At 43.9% G+C, this 22,500-nt stretch overlaps 1 protein-coding gene across 1 annotated transcript in view; it reads left to right on the top strand.

The window, feature by feature from the left end:
- Nucleotides 1-7,269: 7,269 nt before the first annotated feature.
- crlf1a (cytokine receptor-like factor 1a) overlaps nucleotides 7,270-22,500 on the top strand; it is a gene marked incomplete at both ends in the record, with an annotated part of 33,926 nt that continues 18,695 nt past the window's right edge. Inside the window, 2 exons of the mRNA XM_084451028.1 lie at nucleotides 7,270-7,342; nucleotides 22,373-22,500. The exon at nucleotides 22,373-22,500 is cut by the window's right edge and continues 151 nt beyond it. Coding sequence (XP_084307154.1) covers nucleotides 7,270-7,342; nucleotides 22,373-22,500 — 201 coding nt within the window. The remainder of the gene's footprint in view (nucleotides 7,343-22,372) is intronic.

Here is a 22,500-nt window from a genome sequence, read left to right as displayed (position 1 = left end):
CCACCACTTGAGCCAATTTCCACAGCTTTGGAACAGTCCCCAAGCTGAGAGAGAGAGAGATTAAAAATGTGTTGTGGGCCTGACCTCAGCTGTAACAGCTAACCTCAGAGGACCAGGGTCCAGGCTCAGAGGACCAGGGTCCAGGCTAACCTCAGAGGACCAGAGTCCAGACTAACCTCAGAGGACCAGGGTCCAGACTAACCTCAGAGGACCAGGGTCTAGTAGAGTCGCTGCCCATCTTTCACCACAGGCTCAAGAAGTACCACGATCCTCCCTCTTAAGCACTAACAATTGTATTTTTAGATTGCTATTCTTGCACTTTGGTTTTAGCACTATATTATGCTCTTAGGCACTTGTTTAGAAAGGAGATGCACTTGTGAGTTCTGGCAAGTAGTAGTACATTAGTTTTATACGTTAAATGCAATTATTTTAAGTCGCTTTGGATAAAATGACTGTAATGTAAAATATAATGTCCAGGTCTTCCTGTTTTCTGTTGCTATTGGTCACTGGCCCTCTGCTTCTCATCTCTGACAGAAAAAAGATTGTCTGCCAATTTGTCTTTTCTGTTGAGCGGCAGATATAAATGTAATCATCTTTGGCTTTTCGTTTCTTGTTTCCAGTGTTTCCGATATGTTTTGTGGAAGCAGCGTTGGTGAGCGTGTCATTCGTGAGCTTTGACACCAACAGACCGAGGAAACTTTATTGTGGGCTCAGCTCTTAGAACTTTAGTGCTTTACATTAAAGACTTTCTCTCTGGCTTGAATTTAGGTGGATCCAACATTTTTGTACTCTCTAGTATTTTTAGGTTCAATGGGAACAGGCCTAAGCCCTATAGCGTTGTTTGGTGTTTTTCTTTGTATGTATAGGATGTTTCTATACAGTTTTCCACATGTAGGGCTTCAATTTGATGTTTTTACCAACTCACTTCCATACAGGGCAGTTGGAAGACAAGGAAATATGTTTTGGGGTATTGATTTCAAGGGCCATGTTCTGGCGCTAATTTTTTAGAATAGCTATTGTTGGAGACCTTTTTCTTCTTTCTTCTCCGCTCTCCTCTCTCTCTCTCTCTTTCTCTCTCTCTCTCTCTCTCTCTCAATTCAATTGAGTCTGCTTTATTGGCATAAATGTTAAGCAATGTTGCCAAAGCGTTTAAAAGCAAAGGAACAGAGCATCATCATTAATACAGCAGAACAGTATAATACATCAAACCTTACAATTCATGTACTGTAATCATGTAAGAGAACATTTGTGTGTATGTGAGTGTGTGCGGGCCTGCTTCTGTGTGTGTATGTGTGTGTGTGTGTGTACTTACTTACTTAAAAGACAGTTTTTCTTCAAGAAAAATCCCCAGGTATTTGTAGTGATATATATCACTCTCATCTCTCTCTCTCTCTCCCTCTCTCTCTCTCTCTCTCTCTCTCTCTCCCTCTGATTATGTGGTCTTGTGTATTCAGAGAGCTGGAGAGGATCCCAGGACCAGTAGGCCCCCACACACACACAACAGTGCCCCCCCCCCCCCCCCCATACACACACACACACAACAGCCCCCCCCCTCCCCACACACTCTCACACAATAGCCCCCCACACACACATAAACAGAGCAGCGCCGCAGACACAACACCCCCCCCCATACACACACACACACACACACACACACACACACACACACACAGCAGCCTGACACACACAAAGTATGTCCCACAGGGCTTCACATAAAAAGAACAAACAGTAATATGCAACATTTGCACAAAAAATTATACATAAATATAAACTGAACTAAAAGTGAGGTAAGCTGCATGTTAACGACAAATATAGTGTTTCTCATTGAAAAAGCAGTTTTTCAACAGCTGAACAACTTCTTGACACTAAACAATTGTTTTGATGTCTTCCAGTCAGGATTTCGACCACACCACAGCACCAAGACTGCTCTTGTTAAGGTCTTCAATGGCATCCATTTAAACACAGACAATGGCAGAATTTCAGTCTTAGTATTACTGCATCTCAGCGCTGCATTCGACACGGTTGACCACAACATATTACTAGGCCGACTGGAAAACTGGCTGGGAATTCCCGGCATAGCGCTAGACTGGTTTGAATCCTACTTGAAGAACAGGGACTACTTTGTGTCTATAGGCAATTACAAATTTGAGCGGACAAAAATGATCTGTGGAGTTCCCCAAGACACCATTCTGGGGCCTCTTCTGTTCAACTCAAATTATGGAAAACGACAAAATATGTTCCCACAGCTACGCAGATGAAACACAAATGTATATCACCAGGGGTCTATAATCCCATACAAGAGCCGAGTAAGTGCATTGAGCAAATCAACGATTGGATGTGCCAGAACTTTCTTCAACCAAGCAAATATATCTTTGGAGCCAATGAAGAATGATTAAAAGTCAGCGCTCAGCTCCAATCAGTAATGCTAAAAATCACAAACGAAGCCAGAAATCTTGGTGTAGTCATGGACTCAGACCTGAATTTCAACAGTCACATTAAGACAATTACAAAGTCAGCCTACTATCACCTGAAGAATATATCAAGGATTAAAGGATTTATGTCTCAGCAGGATCTGGAAAAACTTGTCCATGCGTTTACACTGCACTGTAACTCTTATTCCTGTATTTAATTTTTCCTGCATTTTGTTTTAAATGTACTTTTTTTGCATTTCATTTTATATGACATTTTTATGTGTTTCTTGCACTTTGTCTTGGTGTGTTTAATGTCTCATGTAAAGCACTTTGCATTACCTTGTTGCTGAAATGTGCTATACAAATAAACTTGCCTTGCCTTTTACATGGTGATATGACATTTGTTGTATATCATGTTATAGGAAATATTTTTTAAATAAAATACAGTACACCAGTACACAACAAGCACTTAAATCTCCTGTATGTAAATCTACTGTACATATCTGAGAACAGATATACACATAACTTCAAAAAGAACATAAATGTAACCATACGCACATAAAAATGAAACCATCATTTTAAGATTGTGAGTTTGACGTCTGAGGGCAAAAGATATGTTTTGATTTTGAGTTTACTTTTGAATCAAATCAAATCAAACTTTATTTACAGTATATAGCGCATTTCATACACAAAGGCAACACAGTGCTTTTCACAGAATGAAAGGGGGGGGAGAATATACATACATACTCATCCTACCCTTCATTTTCCAGAGGGAAGCAAAAAAAAACAACAGTTCACTCGGTTGACTCATGAGCATCAACCGAGCTAGCCTCTGGAATTTGGAAAGGAAGATGGTTCCAAGGAAGAGGGCCTTGGTGAGAGAAACCCTGCCACTGCTGTTTGATTTATTTATATATCAGCAGACCAGCGTGCTGTGATCGTAGAAGGTATATAGGAATAACAAGAGGTTACTACTGTATGATAGTCTGTGTAATATGGTTTGTTTGTTGTTTGTTTATTAGGATCTCTTTTAGCCATCGGCTAGTCTTCCAAGAGTCCTCAACTAAAACATACAGTACAATACATACAATGTATACAATAATGCAGAAAATACTACAATTAGTAGAAAATACTACAATTCATAAATAGAATTCAAGAATAAATAAGAAAAGAAAGAAACATGATAGTGAATACAATAAATACAATAGTTCAAAAACACAGCTACTTACGAAATCACACATCTAAAATTATTGTAACAAAAGACTGTAAAATTGTTCTCAAAAGAAGTTCAAAGAAGGAAAATACAGCACTATGGTCAGTGCAATGAATTCCACATGATCACCATCCTATATATGGTAGAAGTTAAGAGGTGAATCTTGGAATCAGATCAAGCATGTACAGGGAGCCAGAGTCATGAGATAAGAACTGGGCTAGTGAGATCACATTTCCTAGTCTTGATTGATATATAAGTTGTAATTTGTTAATAGTTGATTTAGGTAGACCAGAGAAAAGGGTATTACAATAGTCAGGCCTAGATTAAACGAATGCATGAACAAGTGTTTCAGTGTCGGCCATGGATGAAAAGGGGGGGGCGGGGAGGGGGGCGGTGCTCAGCTTAACTCAGATAATCACCTCAATGTCATCGTCCGCAAGCCAGACCCATGATCACAAAGAGCCAGAGTGTGTGTGTGTGTGTGTGTGTGTGTGTGTGTGTGTGTGTGTGTGTGTGTGTGTGTGTGTGTATGTGTGTGTGTGTGTGTGTGTGAATGTGTGTGTGTGTGTGTGCTACTCAGGACTGTGTTGTAACTATCTGTGTGTATGCTACTTGGGACTGCGTGTGTGTGCGTGTGTGCCTGCGCGCGCGTGTGTGTGCGTGTGTGTGTGTGTGTGTGTGTGTGTGTGTGCGCGCGCGTGTGTGTGTGCGTGTGTGTGTGCTAGTCTGTGCGCTCAGACGAACAGGGTTCAGTGTGAGATCCGGTTCTCGACAGCTCTCTGCTGAGAAGCGCCTGTCCCTGGGTTCCAGACACATGCCATTGGTTTGCAGTAAGCCGTTCGCCTGCATTCCCACAATGTGGTGGTTATCCTGATGAAGTGAGCCTGTCACCCCCTCGCTGTTATTACAGAATAGACCGACACATCCCCACCATGTCGCCCCTCCGCCTCCCCCCCCCATCCCAACACCCCCCCCCCCCCTTTCTCTCCCTCCTGTGACATGCTGGTTTGTGATGTCTGAATGTGGTGAGATCCGGGATGTAACTGACAGGCACTCCCTCACACCCCCCTCCTGTCTTTTCCTTTCTGTGTGAGAAAGAGAGAGAGAAAGAAAGAGAGAGAGAGAGAAAGAGAGAGAGAGAGAGAGAGAGAGAGAGAGAGAGAGAGAGAGAGAGAGGCGGGGGCCTCTGGACGGTGTATGTGTTTGAGAGAAAGGCTCAATTGTGAGACAAAGAAAGTATCAAACCATTCACACAGCGAACAACTTTTACTCACCCTCCTTCCCTCCCTCTCTCTCTCTCTCTCTCTCTCTCTCTCTCTCTCTCTCTCTCTCTCTCCGGCCAGTTCTACGACAGAGTGAATGGAGCGACCGAGCGTCAGGAAAGGGGCAGCGTGAGCCATGGCCCCTCGGACAAGATCCCCTCTCGCTTACGGGACACAGACAGCGAACAAGGGACCTCTCTCAGGAGAGAGAGAAGCGGGACATTGTGGAGCAATGGCCTCTGGGAAGTCTGGGTCCCCCCCCATCCCCGCCAAGCCCGTCTGACTCACTGGCCCAGCACCCAGGAAGGTTAACTTGTGTGTGTGTGTCTGCGGCGGCCATTAGTCAAACATTAGTCACAGTGCCCAATTGAGGCGTTCCGAGTGAATAGTTTCCTATCCGGCAGCCCGTGGGCGGTGGGCCTAACATCTCAACGGAGCGGCGGACAGAAGGGACGGCGCCTTGCGTTCATCACTCTGCGCTCCGCCAGCGATGACATCGGGGCCTGACCCCGGCGTGTCAGAGCACTCCCCCGTCAGCTTCCCCTCTCGCGCTGACCGCATAGTAGAAAGTCTTGTTTGGGTTGGGTCAGAATGATTCCCCAACTTGAGCCTGGGAGCGAACTTTCACCCAGAGACATTTCGGGCACACCTATGAACAAACTGCATGCAGGGCCCTGCTGTCCAAATGGGCCCTGTTGTCCAAATGGCCCTGCTGTCCAGATGGCCCTATTGTCCAGATGGCCCTGCTGTCCAAATGGCCCTGTTGTCCAGATGGCCCGCACTTATGTAACTCATGTTGGTCTGGGTCAGACCACTCATGTTGGTCTGGGTCAGATGTAACTCATGTTGGTCTGGGTCAGATGTAACTCATGTTGGTCTGGGTCAGATGTAACTCATGTTGGTCTGGGTCAGATGTCACTCATGTTGGTCTGGGTTGGTCTGGGTCAGATGTCACTCATGTTGGTCTGGGTCAGATGTAACATGTTGGTCTGGGTCAGATGTAACTCATGTTGGTCTGGGTCAGATGTCACTCATGTTGGTCTGGGTCAGATGTCACTCATGTTGGTCTGGGTCAGATGTAACTCATGTTGGTCTGGGTCAGATGTCACTCATGTTGGTCTGGGTCAGATGTAACTCATGTTGGTCTGGGTCAGATGTAACTCATGCTGGTCTGGGTCAGATGTAACCCTTTGGTCTGGGTCAGATGTAACTCATGTTGGTCTGGGTCAGATGTAACTCATGTTGGTCTGGGTCAGATGTACCTCATGTTGGTCTGGGTCAGATGTAACTCATGTTGGTCTGGGTCAGATGTCACTCATGTTGGTCTGGGTCAGATGTACCTCATGTTGGTCTGGGTCAGATGTAACTCACGTTGGTCTGGGTCAGATGTAACTCATGTTGGTCTGGGTCAGATATCACTCATGTTGGTCTGGGTCAGATGTAACTCATGTTGGCTTGGGTCAGATGTCACTCATGTTGGTCTGGGTCAGATGTAACTCATGTTAGCTTGGGTCAGATGTCACTCATGTTGGTCTGGGTCAGATGTAACATGTTGGGAGAGGTCAGAATATGTCTGTTCTGGGCAGGGCTCAGCTGTGAAGGGTACAACAGGGAGGAAGAAGAAGGAACGTCTAAAACAAGCCGTTTTATTTTTTCATCCCAAGGCGATGGAACAGTGGTTTCTGGAAACCGCAACACATGCCTGTCATCATCCATCATCTTTCCGTCAAAACAAACGGGATTGGTAGAAGCCTCCGACACCAGGCCTTCAGAAGAGGGAGACGGTACGGAACTCACACACGCTCAGGGAAATACAGGCTGACTGACGGACTCTGACAGACACAATACACACACACACACACACACACACACACACACACACATGCACCGTCGTCATTAGGAGCCGTTTCCTGTAAAACTATGAGTCAGGAAGGAGAGGTGCAAGACAAAACAGAGAGAGTGATTCAGTGAAAGTGAGTGGATCTGCCTCCTCTCCTGTCTCGGGCGGAATGGACAGAGGGATGGACGGCAACGAAGGGAACTGACTGGAGAGCGTGTGGGGAGAAAGGGGAGGGGCTTAGACAGTATGAACTTGTGTATGATTTAGCTCAGGGGAACCACACTCAAAGCAAAGCCTCGCAAACGGAACGGAACGTAAGACGTATTTTAGCAGGGATCTCGTTACGCGCAGACGGCTGGCGATGCCCCGCGTCTGTGATCCGCACCAGCAGCTCGTCTCCACGCTTCGACCAGGCTGCCTCATCAACTTGAACCCCGTGGCTCCTGTTCCCACCCTGCCCCTGACTGCGCGGGTTACGGCGGACCCAGACGAGGGGAGACAATTACGCAACGGAGAAAGAAGACGCCCCGAGTTGTTTTAAACATGAACGGGGTCGGTTTGAAAGTGTCGCTGTTGTTTCTGGTGCTGGCGGCTCCGGGGGTGCTGTCCTCTGCACGTAAGTAACCTTATTATCCTCAGTCAGAACATGTGTTGTTATTTCTGCAAAACCATGGTCTGGACTCTCTATAGGCTTGCCTAGACTATATATCTTTTTATATGCTTGTTAAATATTTAATAGGCTAGAACAGAGCTATTTTGTTACACAAATAAACATGTGTGGCAAAATAACGAGTGGTTTTGCAAAATAGACTAATAATCGGAGCGGGGGGAATATTTGAGATGATCTATCATTAACATACCATTTGGTTAAGTATGGCACAGTTAACCTCACTGGCACGAATCCAAACCCACATGTAAAGTGACAGTCAATGGGGGCTGGTGTCTGGTTGGAAAGCTAAGAAAACCAAGCATTGGTCGTAGAGCCCAATATCCATGCAGAGACTGGGGAAGGGGAGCCTATTGAGAAACGCTCCCAGGAGGTTGAATTTCAACAGGTCGGGCCATAATTCGTTTAACACATGGAGCATGGGCTTTACGGACCGCAACAAAACACTGACATCATTTGGTCGGGTCTTAGGGAATGTTAACCGGGAGCTTAATGCACGGTAACGTAAATAAAGCCCGTTACGCGGTGCCTGGATGTGGGGCGCCTGGTCATAAGTGGCCCCGGCTTATTTTTATTGGTGAGCTCATTGTGCATGAGGCTGTTCTGTAAACTTTAAACGAGTGACTTCCTCTACTCTCTCCAGACTTGAGGTGTGACATTAGACTACGGAGATTGATTGACTATCTGGTACGAGCACACGTAAAGTAAACGGGTGGGCTTTAAACTTACCCACATGTCCCACCTAGACTAGGCCTATATATTATCCCCTCCGACCAGACTCCACCTAGACTACATTTGATCTGCTCAGGACAGACCTCTCTCCATTAAGATAACAGCATAAAAAGAGATTTGATGTTAAACTCCTTGATCTCAGTTGGAAGTGAACATCCTCCTCTGCCGTTTCTTTCTGTGATCACAGAGAACACCGAACACTGCCTCTTAAAACGACTCATCCACTTTCCATGCTATATTGATAATATACTCTTGATTAAACCATGTGCCCTTTGCTCTAAATAGCCTATGTCGTCAAAGTCCAACACGGTCTAACTCTTCTTCACATGCTTGTAAATGTTGCATGACTGCTTGTTTCACTTCTCTCTCACGACTGTCCCATGCGTCTCTTTTGTCCTGTAGAGAGAGCAGAGCTCAGGTGGGCTTTGAAGCTCTGTGTGGAATAGAGAGCAAACGGCCCCTTAGAAGCCCAGGTATTAGGAGCCTTTTCACCCTGACTGACAGTAGCTCCAGGGCTGGCAGGAACCAGGAGGCCTTTTTCAGCCTGGCTACCCTTTAGTAGCCGGTCTGGTGCCGTGCTTGGCTCAAAAACAGAGCATTTGAGAGTCTGGTCTGTTTTCTGAAGCGGTCCTTTAAACTGACCGCACTGGAACTCTGCAGCACAATCAGATTGGAAAGTCTCTGTGATGTCATCAGCTGGAGCCCTTCTCCCCTGGCAGGTGGCAGCGTTGCCTCCACAGACCGCTCTCTCTCTCTCCTCTTTTTAAAGCAAATCACATTTTAGCCCCCGTTTCCTGCTCCGACGCCACCCTTCAGAGACAATAAACACGTGTGATTGCTGTCGCTGGGCCGAACAGAGGCCTTCACATCCGCGTCGGGACTTTCCCAGTCAGTCCTTTGATTGTCAAATGATTATTATTCCGCTGGATGGCCGCGTGGCGGTCCAATCAAGGCTGCTTCCCTCTCCCTGGCGACAACGCCATGTATCGTAGCGTTGTAGTCAAGACAATGTTGCGGTCTAGATATTGGTGTGAAGTTTCAGCGGAGGGAAGGAGTTTCCACAGAGAGCAGCGCTGTGTTTCTGAAGGGAGGGAGGTTGCTCAATCGATTTGGCCTCAGGCTCGGTGAGTCGTAGGTGAGTCGTAGTGGCCTAACAAAGTGTCTCCCCCTCAGAACCTACCGCACACGTGGACGCTTCAGGCCGAGTGGTGTGCAGAACCACGATCATGAGGACCTGAGGTCATGTCCTTAGTCCTGACTGACTGACTGACTGCAGTCATTTTTGGGGGATTTGATCAAGGATCCTAGTTTCTCAAGCCTTCACAGGCTCAGATGCCAGGCCAGCTACGCCTGCAACCCTCCGCCCACCCACCTAGTCACTAGGCGAGCACGGGGAGGCTCAAGCCATCCAGCTCCTGAATGACTCTAACACCCCCCCCCCCATTCAAGGAATCTTGAATCTTACTATTGCTGTGTGTGCTCCGTGAATATCGATACCAGTAGGCAGGCTACTGTAGGCTACTATGGAAGAAGCTTGCGCAGCCTGCTAGAATAGAGCTATCTACGTATGTAGACTATCTTTTTTTTGTTGAAACAGTACATATACTGTACATGGGTCAATGACGTAGGCTATAAGGTGTCTAATGTCATTCAGTACAACGCAGAGTGCCGTCTCAAAAAATTTAATTTTTTCATAACCACAAGTTTATATATCCATCTGTAGACTGGCAGAAATATAACCAAGAAAAAAAATGCATTATTTTATTTTGAATACCACTTTTTTTTTTAACCAGGCCAGGTCCAGCCTGGCTGATGTGCGTGGCTGGCTTGTTTCTGTTCAGGACTGGTAGGACGGAAGCTAGTCATGCCGCTGAAATAGCTGTGAATTGAAATGACATGAAATAATGTCTGATAAATTAAGATGGGTCTTGTCGGCTGGACACATCAGTTCCAATGCTTCCAATGCTAATCCAGCACAATGAGAGCGGGGTAGCCAGTTAGCTCATGAGCTCAACAACTAGCAGCAGCTTCCATAACATTAATGGTAGCGGTCAGTGGCTAAAGCAGTTACACTGATGATTCCTGTAACGTTAGCTATTTTGCTGTAATTGGTCAGCTTCTGTTTTTGGACAAAAGTCATTACCTGCTATTTTGCACTTCCCTTTAGGTATATATATATATATATATATATATATATATATATATATATATATATATATATATATATGTGATTGTGACATTATATTGATATGAACATATTATAGTACAGTTAAGTATTGGCCCTTAGAAGTAAAGTGTAAGTAAAATGGTTCTTAGCTAAGTAAGCTAAGTGTAGGCAGACCTGAAAGCGTAATAATATTACATCATAATCGTAATAATATCACAATTGAACAATTGTAAACATAGTACTGAACAGAATAGGTAATACACAAGTCATGACTGAACATTTTTCTAAATGCTTTATTAAACACACAGACATACACATTAAAAGTAGCCATAAGTTGTAATGTTGCATGTGCTCTCAGGACTGGTTGTGGTTTTGACCATCTTTGTAAAGAAGAGAGGCATGTAATGTAAATGTGCATAGAAGTAAAAAAAAACACACAGAAAAAAACAGGTATTGTATATACATATAGACTTGTTTTGAAAACTACATCTGGACAAAATCTTCAGGATTGGTTTGCGGTGTTGACAGGTCTTCATTGTCCTAGGAATCAAGACACCACAAATGGGGTAAAAAGTGAGAAGACATTTTGCCAATTGAGTAGTTCTGCATACAAGCAGGACTTGTGTGTTCGTATGCTAGGTAGTATCTACACAGTTGTGTTTGATTGTGTGTGTGTGTGTCTCTGTGTGTGTGAATTGTATATTCATAAAAGGTAGGGTTCATGGCGTATGAAACATGGAATGTGTGTGTTTATATGGTGGCTAGTACCAACACTTGTGTGTATGTGTGTGTGAAGTGTCTGTTAATAAAAGGTGGAGTTGATGGCATATTAATCACCTAATGATGTCTGTCCTTCCACATGGACCTGTCCTCTTTAGCCGATCCGTTGTCATCTACACAAAAAACTAATATTGGTAAATGTAATCAATGAGAGCAGTGTGAGAAATTGAGGTGATCCAAGAATTATTTTGAGGCAATGGTTTCACTTACTGTCTCGTGGGCCCTTCTCAGATATAGCTGTGATTTTGTGCTCGACTTCCACAGTAGTGGGGGTGGGACTTGGTTGGAGGGACAGGCTGAGAGATAGAATAGCACATGGAGAGACACAAGGGAGGGGAGAGGGAGACAACACCGTACATCATGCATTTATTCCCACTCAACCCTTCCTCACTGTTTGATTGTAGACACTATCAGATCAATCAATCAATCAATCAAAGCTTTATTTGTATAGCGCATTTCATACCCAGAGGCAACACAATGCGCTTTACAGAGAACAAGGGAGTTGGGCATACGACCCACCCCTACATATTCCAGAGGGAAGCAAAAAACTGTAATCACCCAGGGGCCAGATAAGTGATCTGTAAAAATTCTTCCCTGACCCCTCTCAACAAGGCGATCAAGCAAGCTCCTGGAGTATGTTTGTCTACCGGCTAAAAACATTTATAAAGCAATACATTACATTAAATTACATTTCAGAGTGTTTGGTTCAAAGGAGTAAAACCCAATCCCAAGTTTAATCCCTCCCAGCCCTCTACTTACCCAGACCTACCATGGGAGACCCCTACTACCCCTGACCCAAACCCACCCCCTAGACCCACCATGGGAGACCCCTACTACCCCTGACCCAACCCCACCCCCTAGACCCACCATGGGAGACCCCTACTACCCCTGACCCAACCCCACCCCCTAGACCCACCATGGGAGACCCCTACAACCCCTGACCCAAACCCACCCCCTACAGGGGACCACGCTCCTATCTGACAGTTAGGCTTAACATCAAATCACCCTATAGTGAGGGCCTGTGTCATCACAGTTGTTATAAATACACATGTCAGTGCTGCAGAGGTTCATTTGATCAGACAAAGCAACACTACACACGTAGTATAAGGGACCGCAGACCTACAGTATCTGACGGTCTAATTGAAGTGTAATTGAAACTGTTTCATGGTCTGAGTAGCAGCATGTTTTGACACAAGCGGTTATACACTGTACACCTGGAGAGGTGAACCTAATGTATATCTGGTCCAGGCATCGGCCCTTTATGTGAGTAGCTTGAGGAGGGTGAATGGCAGCTTGGAACTGATGCGTCTCCAGAAATTGCCTGACTGGATGATTGGTGTCATCTCTCTGGCAAAAGTTCCAGTCTCCCGTGACAATGTGAGAGATGGAGTCATCTTGTATGGAATCTGACAGGGCAGTCAAGAAGTCATGGGATGCATCATTAGACCTGTAGATATTAGTGAGGGTGAGCACATCTGATGAGATGGATGTTATTTGGAACTTGTCATCAGTGGAATCTGTACAGAATGTGAAGTCTTCTGGGAAGTAGGCGGCGAGGCCTTTCCTGTTGTTGAAGAGTCTGCCTTCCAGGTGGAATGGCTGGTCCAGCTGCTGATTGGCTGGAAGTGATGTCTCCAGGAGGAGGATGACTTGTGCAGACATGATATTAGGGTCTCTCTGATGTCCTGTATATGAGCTATTAGGGACACAGTGTTAAGGGACACGATCTCAGTCAGTGGAGGAAGACTCCTTTGGTTGACTGAGGTCCAGCTGATCTAGTCTCTCTAGCTCTACAAGTGCATGTGGCCAAGCGGCAATTTCTTTAAGGGGAGGGTCTCTAATATGTATAGCTGCCAAAGACACTGGACACGCGAAAAGCATGACATAAACCATAGCTTCCTGAAGCCAACGTTTGAAATCCAGAATGAGTTTGCCAGGCTTTTTGATAGTGTGACCTTGGATTGTGTGTGCTGTTGTAGCCCAGGCTAAGAGTAATGGGACATTTATCACTGTAGCAGTGGCTGTGCTGTGTTTTTCTCATGTTAAACTCAAATTCTAATAGGTCTCTGGCAGTGGCATTCATATTAGGAGGAACTAATTGAAGCAGATCCTGATCCACCCCTTGGTGAATTTTTCACTGTTTACTCCATTAACTAGAAGGTTGAAAAGATCCACACACTGGAATAATGCTCTCAGTATTCTTTTATTGGCTACAACAACCTTGTACTAGTTACTGGGAGCATTAATCCAGTGTGCGGATCTTTTCAACATTCAAGTTATTCCACATATTGATCCAGCACCTGGCCTAAAAACAGGATCGGATGTGCGCACATCTACTCTTTTTCATACTCCATTAACTAGACATTGAGAGAGAAAACAACACTACTTCTGCACTTGTTTTATTCCAGATCACAGGAACATAGTGGTCGATGATCAGCCCAGACAGGAATGAAGGTCACGTGGGAAAAGACAACAGACACAACCCATGCATTATCAGTTTTGTTAGACTCACTGACATGAAAAGTAGATACTACCATTGCCTAAAATATGTAAAGTGTATAAACGTGTGATCATGATGCTGAGCCCAGTTTCTTAAGTAAGTCCTTATGTACGTGTCAGGTACACATGTGTGTCATACATCATCCATTTCCTCTATTTATTACCAAAAACATTTTCTCTCACTCTAAGCTGGTAGGTCATCTTTTCCATAATACAAATCTCTCTTATCATCTCCATCCATTACACTTTCATTGATATTTCCCAGGTACATAACTTTGCATTCCTTCGTTGTTGCATATCCCAGAATATCTTAAATTGTGACATAGACATTCTTCCAAAATGAGCACAAACCTGAACTCTCCATGTCCCTGAATGTGTAGTGGTGTGTTGTGTTGAACCATTCGTCTGTCGTGATGTCTATGTTCAGTTCTCTATCCCATTTATCCTTGATGTACATAGTAGAGAAATCTTTACTCTCTTTAGTCTCTCAGACTTTGGTATAGCACCGAGATTGCCTGTCTTTTGAGTCTTGTCTTACTGTATGTCTGTATCATTATATCAAGGAGTCCATTAGAGATTTCGGGGTATTGTATTTCCTTCAAAGGAAGTCCCTCAACTGGAGGTATCTAAAGAAATCCTCATTTTCTAATCCAACTGTCTCTTTCGAATCCCGGAAACTCATTATATTTCCATTCTTGACTCTTGTACATACCACTGAATACCCTTTCAGGTCTTGGTCACTTAGATTCGGCTTAAAGGTACAATCTCCTCTGGGTTTCTTGTGAGGAAAGATTTTTCGAATCTCCAAACGGTTTAAACAACGCCCCCTCCCCAATCAGAAATGCCTCCAAAGCCACGCCCCCAAAACACATGAACGCGCTTGGACCGGCTGAGCGAAGCTAATTCATTTCACCTGAGGAGCCGACTGAGCGCTGATGAACTAGCTGTAACCTACTAAATGGCTCATACACACGTAAGAGAGAACTAACTTTATTATAACGAACATGAACAACGAGCATGGCTATTGTTAGCACAGCTTTCAAGCTAGCGTGTTATTATTGGAAACTTTTGTCAAAAGCTGACTTTGATGCAGTAACGTTACCGTATAGCACTAGCTACCTGGCCAGCGAAACGTAGCAAGCTAGTAGCCTATACCTGTTGCAATTTTATTGTATCCCATCTACCCTATAGCTCATAACAACTTATCAAATATGTTATTTTGTAGAGTTTCGATGACAGCATTCGCCCTGCGTCTGAAGAAGAGGAAGATGTGGCCGTAGCTATACATGTATAGCTATATATATACATATATATCTATACCTGTGCAACAGGCAGATCAGCCCCTAGTCCTCCGACAAGAGCAGCCCCCACATAGAGGCAGCCCGCGGAGGACGGGAGCAGCTGTTGTACTCGGGCTATCACCTGAGGATCTGAATCACGTTGAGACTGCCAGCTCAAATTATTGAAAACACCTAGATACTGTCCTACACATACAATACTTTACTTGTATGTTCTTTGATCAGTCTTTTCCCTAGTTCATTGTGTGAGTTGTTTCTTCTGTCATGTGAATTGCTACTGCAACATTAAAATGTACCTTTGGGGACACAAACTAATCTATCTACCTATCGATCTTTACAGACCAGAATTCAAGGACTGAATTTGGAAGAATCTCATGGGTTGTTGAATGTCTGCTTGGCACGTGACCCAAGCATGAGTTTGATCTTCTGGACGCCGATCTCCACTGCACAAGTAGAGTAGTGGTTAGAGCATTGGACTCCCACCTGGGAGACTGGGGTTGAAGACCCGGTGGGGATGACTTTATGGGACTATACCCCAAACCTCCACATGTTCATCCTTTCACTCCAACCTTTACCCCTTGCCTTATAGATCAGATCCTGTCCCAACCCCAACCCATATTCTAACCCCAACCCACCCTCGGGACTGGAAGAAAGACACCAAAACCAACCCGCCGATCTCCACTGCACAAGTAGAGTAGTGGTGAGAGCATTGGACTCCCACCCAGGAGACAGGGGTTCCTGGTGGGGATGACTTTATGTTATCATCAGTGTAACTGCTTTAGCCACTGACCGCTACCATTAATGTTATGGAAGCTGCTGCTAGTTGTTGAGCTCATGAGCTAACTGGCTACCCCGCTCTCATTGTGCTGGATTAGCATTGGAAGCATTGGAACTGATGCGTCCAGCCGACAAGACCCATCTTAATTTATCAGACATTATTTCATGTCATTTCAATTCACAGCTTTCAGCGGCATGACTTGCTTCCGTCCTACCAGTCCTGAACGGAAACAAGCCAGCCACGCACATAAGCCAGGCTGGACCTGGCCTGGTTAAATATAGTCAACATTACTTCCAGAATCAAAGAAAAAAGCCACAGTTGACTGTCTTGTGTTTGTGTGTTAGATATCAGCTACGGTTGAAATGACCCAATTTATGACATTATTATTTATTACAAACATTTATTGTCCTCATGTAACACTGGAGTAGTCAACCTCTCTAAATGAGACAATCCTTCTTCTCCTCTGTGTGTGTGTGTGTGTGTGTGTGTGTGTGTGTGCGTGTGTGTGTGTGTGTGTGTGTGTGTCAAACTCACCCAGGACCACAATAGGCCTTTTCGTCGGAAGCTGGGTGATGATTGCATCTCTCTTCTCAGCCCAGAAGTCCTTGATAGTGTCCACACAGTAGGCGTGGATCCTGAAGAAAACTTGAGCTGATCATCATCCCCATTTGCATGAATTGAAAGAGGAGTGATATTTTGGCCTAGTCAGAAAGCAGTATGCTAGATGCCAACAAGAAATCCCCAGCCAGCATCTGATTCTTTACAGTGGGCTGGGAATACCCCTTCCACATAGTGTGACCGCTAGGATACATCTGAAACAAAAATGAGAGAGAAAAATACCACAGTAGTCACATGAAGTACATACCAATTGTATGACCCATCGGCAAAAAATAATCCAAAACATTGCTCCGGTTGCTCCACACTGTTGCTTGGTGTTGGGGTTCTTAGCTGTACACATGTTGTTGGGTAGAACAAGGTATTCGGCAAGCTGAGAGTCATGGTATGTAATAGATGCAGGATGGCCGATTATATCATCCTCAACCAGGACTCTAGCAGGGTCTTGCAATGGAGTTGTCTGACTCTGTGGCAGTTGGATCTTGAGGCTTGTCAACTGCATCATGCACAGAATCTTCCAAGCTGATTTCTGGTAGCTCATCTAAGGCAATCGGTGTCTTTAGCGCACCGGCAGTCCTGTTAGAATCAAAATAGTTCTGAGAGAGGAAGAGGAAAAGGGGGAAGATGAAAAAATAAACACAGTAAGATGACTGTAAGCTGAGCGATAGGGTATTGTACGCACCGCACACAAATATTAGTAATTAAATCTTCAGTCAATGTCACTGTCCTCTGTTTCAAATTCTTCTAACGATGACACAGACCCTGTCTCCATCTCAGGCTTGCATGTTTCATCATCCCAGTCAATACTATGGAATAAAGACAAAATTCAGAGTATTCATCACACACTAACCCCTCCAAATAAACTACAACATTTCCTCAGTACACATGACAACGTATGTGGCATTTTCAATGCTGTTGAATGCCTCTTCAGTGATCTCTTCATCATTATTCTGCAGCTCCAACACTACATGGAGGGAAAACATGGAAAAATTGATGTTACATCACTACTTCACACTTGAGTAATTGTGGGGGGATTCCTACAAGTCACAGACCTTGCATCAACTTGATCAATAACTGGGTCCTCTGCGCTGCCTTTCAGTATTTATTTACAAACAACTTTGTGGCCATTGATACACAAGTGCATCGCCATGCGCTTTGGCTGATGTCGTCAGCTGCCGTTGACAGAAGGGCAGCTCTAGGAAACAGACGGGCTACCTTGAAACAGACGGGCTACCTTGAAACAGACGGGCTACCTTGAAACAGACAGACTACCTTGAAACAGACAGACTACCTTGAAACAGACAGACTACCTTGACAGACTACCTTGACAGACTATCTTGAAACAGACAGACTACCTTGAAACAGACAGACTACCTTGAAACAGACAGACTACCTTGACAGACTACCTTGACAGACTACCTTGAAACAGACAGACTATCTTGAAACAGACAGACTACCTTGAAACAGACAGACTACCTTGAAACAGACAGGCTACCTTGAAACAGACAGACTACCTTGAAACAGACAGACTACCTTGAAACAGACAGGCACATCATCTGATCCTAGGAGTGACAATGGGGGGCGAGTCTGCAGACTTGGAGCTGCTGCTAAATCAAAACCCTGATCACTTCTCTATCAGCCATGCGTCAGAGGGGGGTGGCAGTTCATTGTCCCCACTTTCTGACTGAAAAGGCACTAATTTTAATGACAGTGTTCTCAAGAGTTGTCTTGACTATTGATTATTTAAAAAAAAAGACAGTTAGGAAAGGGCAACATTGAAACAGACAGACATCACTGATCCTGTTTATGACAATGAGTGTGAGTCACCATAATAGAGGGGGGGGGGGGGTTACCACAATGACCAGACCTTTCATCAACTGGCTCAATAACTGTCCTCTTGACCGCTCTTGTCCAACTCCTTGTGCAGTTTTGCCAATTAGGGACTGGATTGGAATCTCCATTACTGTCATCTCAGTGTCCTTCCACTTCGCACTGTCGTCATTATCATTGTCACACCATTTGAGCATTGGTCTAAGTTGTGCTGCATGGCAGTAGTCTTTTAAACTTGGCAGTGCCATACCGCCTTATTTTTGGCCAGTTGTAATGTACAGTACTTTATTCTGGGTTTCTTACCATTCTATATACATCTAGAGATCATTTTGTCTCAAATTGAAAACCTTTCTTGAGGAATCTTAATAAGAAGGACATATAAAAAACACAAAAACATATTACAGCCTGGGGAGAATGGTCCTCATTAACTGAACATTTTCTTAGGTGTCTTCTTAAATGTCTTCTTACGAACTCCGTAAGACCAACCCTAAGAAAGATCCCCGTCGGATTCATGAACGCGTGGAAACGTGTTCTTAAACCGCCAAAGTGTTCTCAGCTGTGCTCCCCTTCTTAAGTTCTTCTCGTACACCTGCATTTGCATACATAAACGCCCCGCCAGCTCCTTACTACAGGGTCGAGTGCACACAGAATCCCCAGACAGCGCGGAAAAAGTTGAGAGGTTCCCAATTGACATGATTGATGTTCAAGTTCATGTGCAAATTCAACGTTTTATTTGTCACATAAAGAAATGTCTTAACTTTTTCTTAACTGCGTTCAGGAATTAGGTCCAGTGTTCATTTTGATCACTTCAATTCTTGAATGCAGGCCCACCTCTCTATATCTCTGCTAATCTGAAATGAATCTGATCATGATTCATTCTATAGAGAGTAGTTAGTTGTTTGTTAAAGTCACACCAATATATTTCATAGTTTTTGAATCTAATTTCAATTGGAAAGTTTTCTTAAAGGTGGGATAGGTAGTTTGCTTTTGGCTGTATTTGGTAAAATTGGCATAATATCCTTTCAGCTATCAGTAACAGAAGTGCTCTGAGAATAAACTTGGATCTCCGTGTTTACCGCTGCCTCTGTATTTTGGATTCAAAGAATGCACCGCGCCCGAATGTATTGACCAATCAGGGTCTCTATCTCGCCACAACTACCAGTCATGTTTAGAGGGAGGGACTACATCATGATTGACAGAAGGGATTGGCGGGTTCTTTTGAAAAAGGTGACCAATCGGAGGCCTTGTTGACGTCAAACTACCTACCCCACCTTTAAATTCTTGGGATGGAGAATAAAAATCTGAGTTTTATTTACATTATATCCTGCGTGGTCACCATATCTATTTGTAAGGTGAATCAGCTGGGTGAAGCTGGTATTGAGACCCTCCAGATATACTATCGTCCGGAAATAAGCTGAGTATGTGTTTCTGCCCTTTGATGTTTAAGTAAGCCCCTTGATAACTAATGTTGCTCGGGCCTAGTGGCCCACAGGGCAGGAGCCTATCTCCTATTTCTGTAGTGTGAGGCAGCTTGAGGTACAAGTCCACCCCCTGGACATGATGTATGTCGCAGGGACCCACCCACAATCCAACCCTTGATGCTGAGTGCCAAGCAGGGAGGCATAGGGTACCATTTTTATAGTCTTTGGTACAGTATGACTCGGCCGGGGATCGAACTCACGACATCCCAGTCTCAGGGTGGACATTCTAACCACAAGGCCACTGAGCTGGTTTGATGTTAACTCCTTTTAATTCCCCACTCTGTCGTATAGCCTGAGCTAAGGGCTCGATGTTTATAGGGCAACAAGTAGGGGAGACCAGCACTTCCCTGATGGGGGCCCCTCTTCACTGATATCCTGTCTGTTAGACTACCATTCATTTATATTCTAGCTGTAGGTTTTGATAGATAGTTTTAATTTTAATTGCAATTAATCAAGTCTTTGTTGAATCCGAATCTTTCAAATACTAAATACAGGAAATTCCCATTAACGCTATCGAAAACCTTTCTAGCATCCAGACTTAGCCAGTTTTAGCACAGCACTAGTTTTCTTTGTTTGTATTGAGTGAATTATCTGATGAGTCCTCCTAATGCTATCTTATGTTTGCCGACCTAGAATAAAACCAGTTTGGTCTTCATCAATTAGGTCAGTCATAAACGTCTCATATCTTTTTGCTATGATAGATGTGTATATCTTGTAATCCACATTGAGAATAGATATAGAGGGTCTAGAGTTGCTACAGTATCCTGTGTCCTTTCCCTCTTTGGGATTTACAGAAATGATTGCCTCTTTCCAAGAGGGCGGTAGCTGACCTTCTGGGTCCAATTAAAAAATGATGTAAGAAGAGGGGTCAATCCCTCTTTAAAGATTCAGTACCAGAGGAAGGGAGGGGGAACCATCAGTTCCTGGAGTCTAGTTAGCCTTGAGTCTGGATATGGCTGGAGATGTTTCCTCAGGGGTTATAGGGGCTGTGAGGGGGTTCTTTCTCTGATATTTGGTGAATCAAGAGAATTGAGGAACTGTCTTTTTGCATTTTCCCAAGATGAGGGCAGTCGTGTATGTAAGTCATTATAATAATATTTGAATGTGTTCTCTATTTCCCCCTCAAAATTGTATTTATTAAATGGTGTCTATTTCTTGTAAAAATTTAGTTTTGTGAGTAGTTTGATACTTCATTTCCAAGTGTATTTTAAAAAAAAAATTCAGCCAAATTAAGATATGTTGTCCGTTTAATTTTCTTTTGCAGTGAGGTGATAGATATTAATTTCCCGCGTATGACTGCCTTTAGAATAGTCGGGCTAATTTCTTCTGTATTCTCTTCAATAAATGTCTTTATTTCCATTCTGATTTGCTCTGTTATTACTTTGTTATTCATTATACCTACATGTAGTGTTCTTCAGTCCACTGTTCAGACAGGTAAATGTATTGTATTATGGTCTGAGATATCAGATACCCCCATTTTGCAGTCATTCACCTTATGTAGATCCCAGCTATTCATAAAAACGTAGTCAATCATAGCGTGAGTATTATGTGTGGTGGAATGATGTGTGTATTCCTTGTCTATTGGATGGAGTTCCCTCCACACATAAACCCTCCCCCGCTCAAGGATGCATTCATGACTTTAGTTAAGTGATTCTTATTTCTTTTTATACTTTTCGTGTCTATTCTATGATCCAGGGTCACGTTAAAATCTCCTGCACATATTACACTGCCCCCTGATTGTGATGCTACAGTATAACTGTAAATAAAGTCTTAAATAAATGGTTGTCCCTCTCTGGAGGGGCATGAACGCTGATTAACGCTGAACTTTGACAGGGGTGTCTGGAAACTAATTCCTTTCTCTTGCCACAGTATTCCTTTTTTATCTGGATTACTTCCGTGGTAATATGCCTACAGTTAATATGCTTCTAGTTAATATGCTTCTAGTTAATATGCTTCTAGTTAATATGCCTACAGTTAATATGCTTCTAGTTAATATGCTTCTAGTTAATATGCCTACAGTTAATATGCTTCTAGTTAATGTGCTTCTAGTTAATATGCCTACAGTTAATATGCTTCTAGTTAATATCCTTCTAGTTAATATGCCTACTTTTAATATGCTTCTAGTTAATATGCTTCTAGTTAATATGCTTCTAGTTAATATGCTTCTAGTTAATATGCCTACAGTTAATATGCTTCTAGTTAATATGCTTCTAGTTAATATGCCTACAGTTAATATGCTTCTAGTTAATATGCTTCTAGTTAATATGCTTCTAGTTAATATGATTCTAGATAATATGCTTCTAGTTAATATGCTTCTAGTTAATATGCTGATTGAAATGGTCTGCTGACCGTGCTGAATGCGTTCCTCAGGTTACGCCCCTGGTGCGAAGGCAAGGCAAGGCAAGGCAAGTTTATTTATATAGCACATTTCAGCCACAGGGCAATTCAAGGTGCTTTACATGAGACATTAAAAGCATTAAAACAAAAAGCAATACATTATAGACATTTAAAACAAAAGGCAGGACAAATTAAAAGCATTAAAACAAAAAGCAAGTCATTATAGACATTTAAAACAAAAAGCAGGACAAATAGAATACAGGAATAAAAGTTACAGTGCAGTATAATGATAAACATAACTCCTCTTAGAAAGCAGGGGCAAAAAGAAAAGAACATTCAACACCTTCCAGCAGGAGACCTTGGGCGTCCCAGCTGACTGAGATGCTGCTCTGCTCTGTTCTGCTCAGTTCTGTTCCGTTCTGACCCAGTCTTGATGTGACCCCCCCCTCCCCCCTCCCTTAGAGGTGGCAGCCATCTACCCCCAGGACCCGGCCCTCCCCATCGGCTCCAGCCTGACGGCCACCTGCTCCATCAGCCCCGACCAGGGCCTCCACGCCAGCTCGCTGTTCTGGACGCTCAACGGCCGGCGC

The sequence above is a fragment of the Borostomias antarcticus genome (assembly GCF_949987555.1).
Source record: "Borostomias antarcticus genome assembly, chromosome: 16".
NCBI classification, from domain to species: domain Eukaryota; kingdom Metazoa; phylum Chordata; class Actinopteri; order Stomiiformes; family Stomiidae; genus Borostomias; species Borostomias antarcticus.
This window is presented reverse-complemented; position numbering and strand designations above follow the sequence as displayed.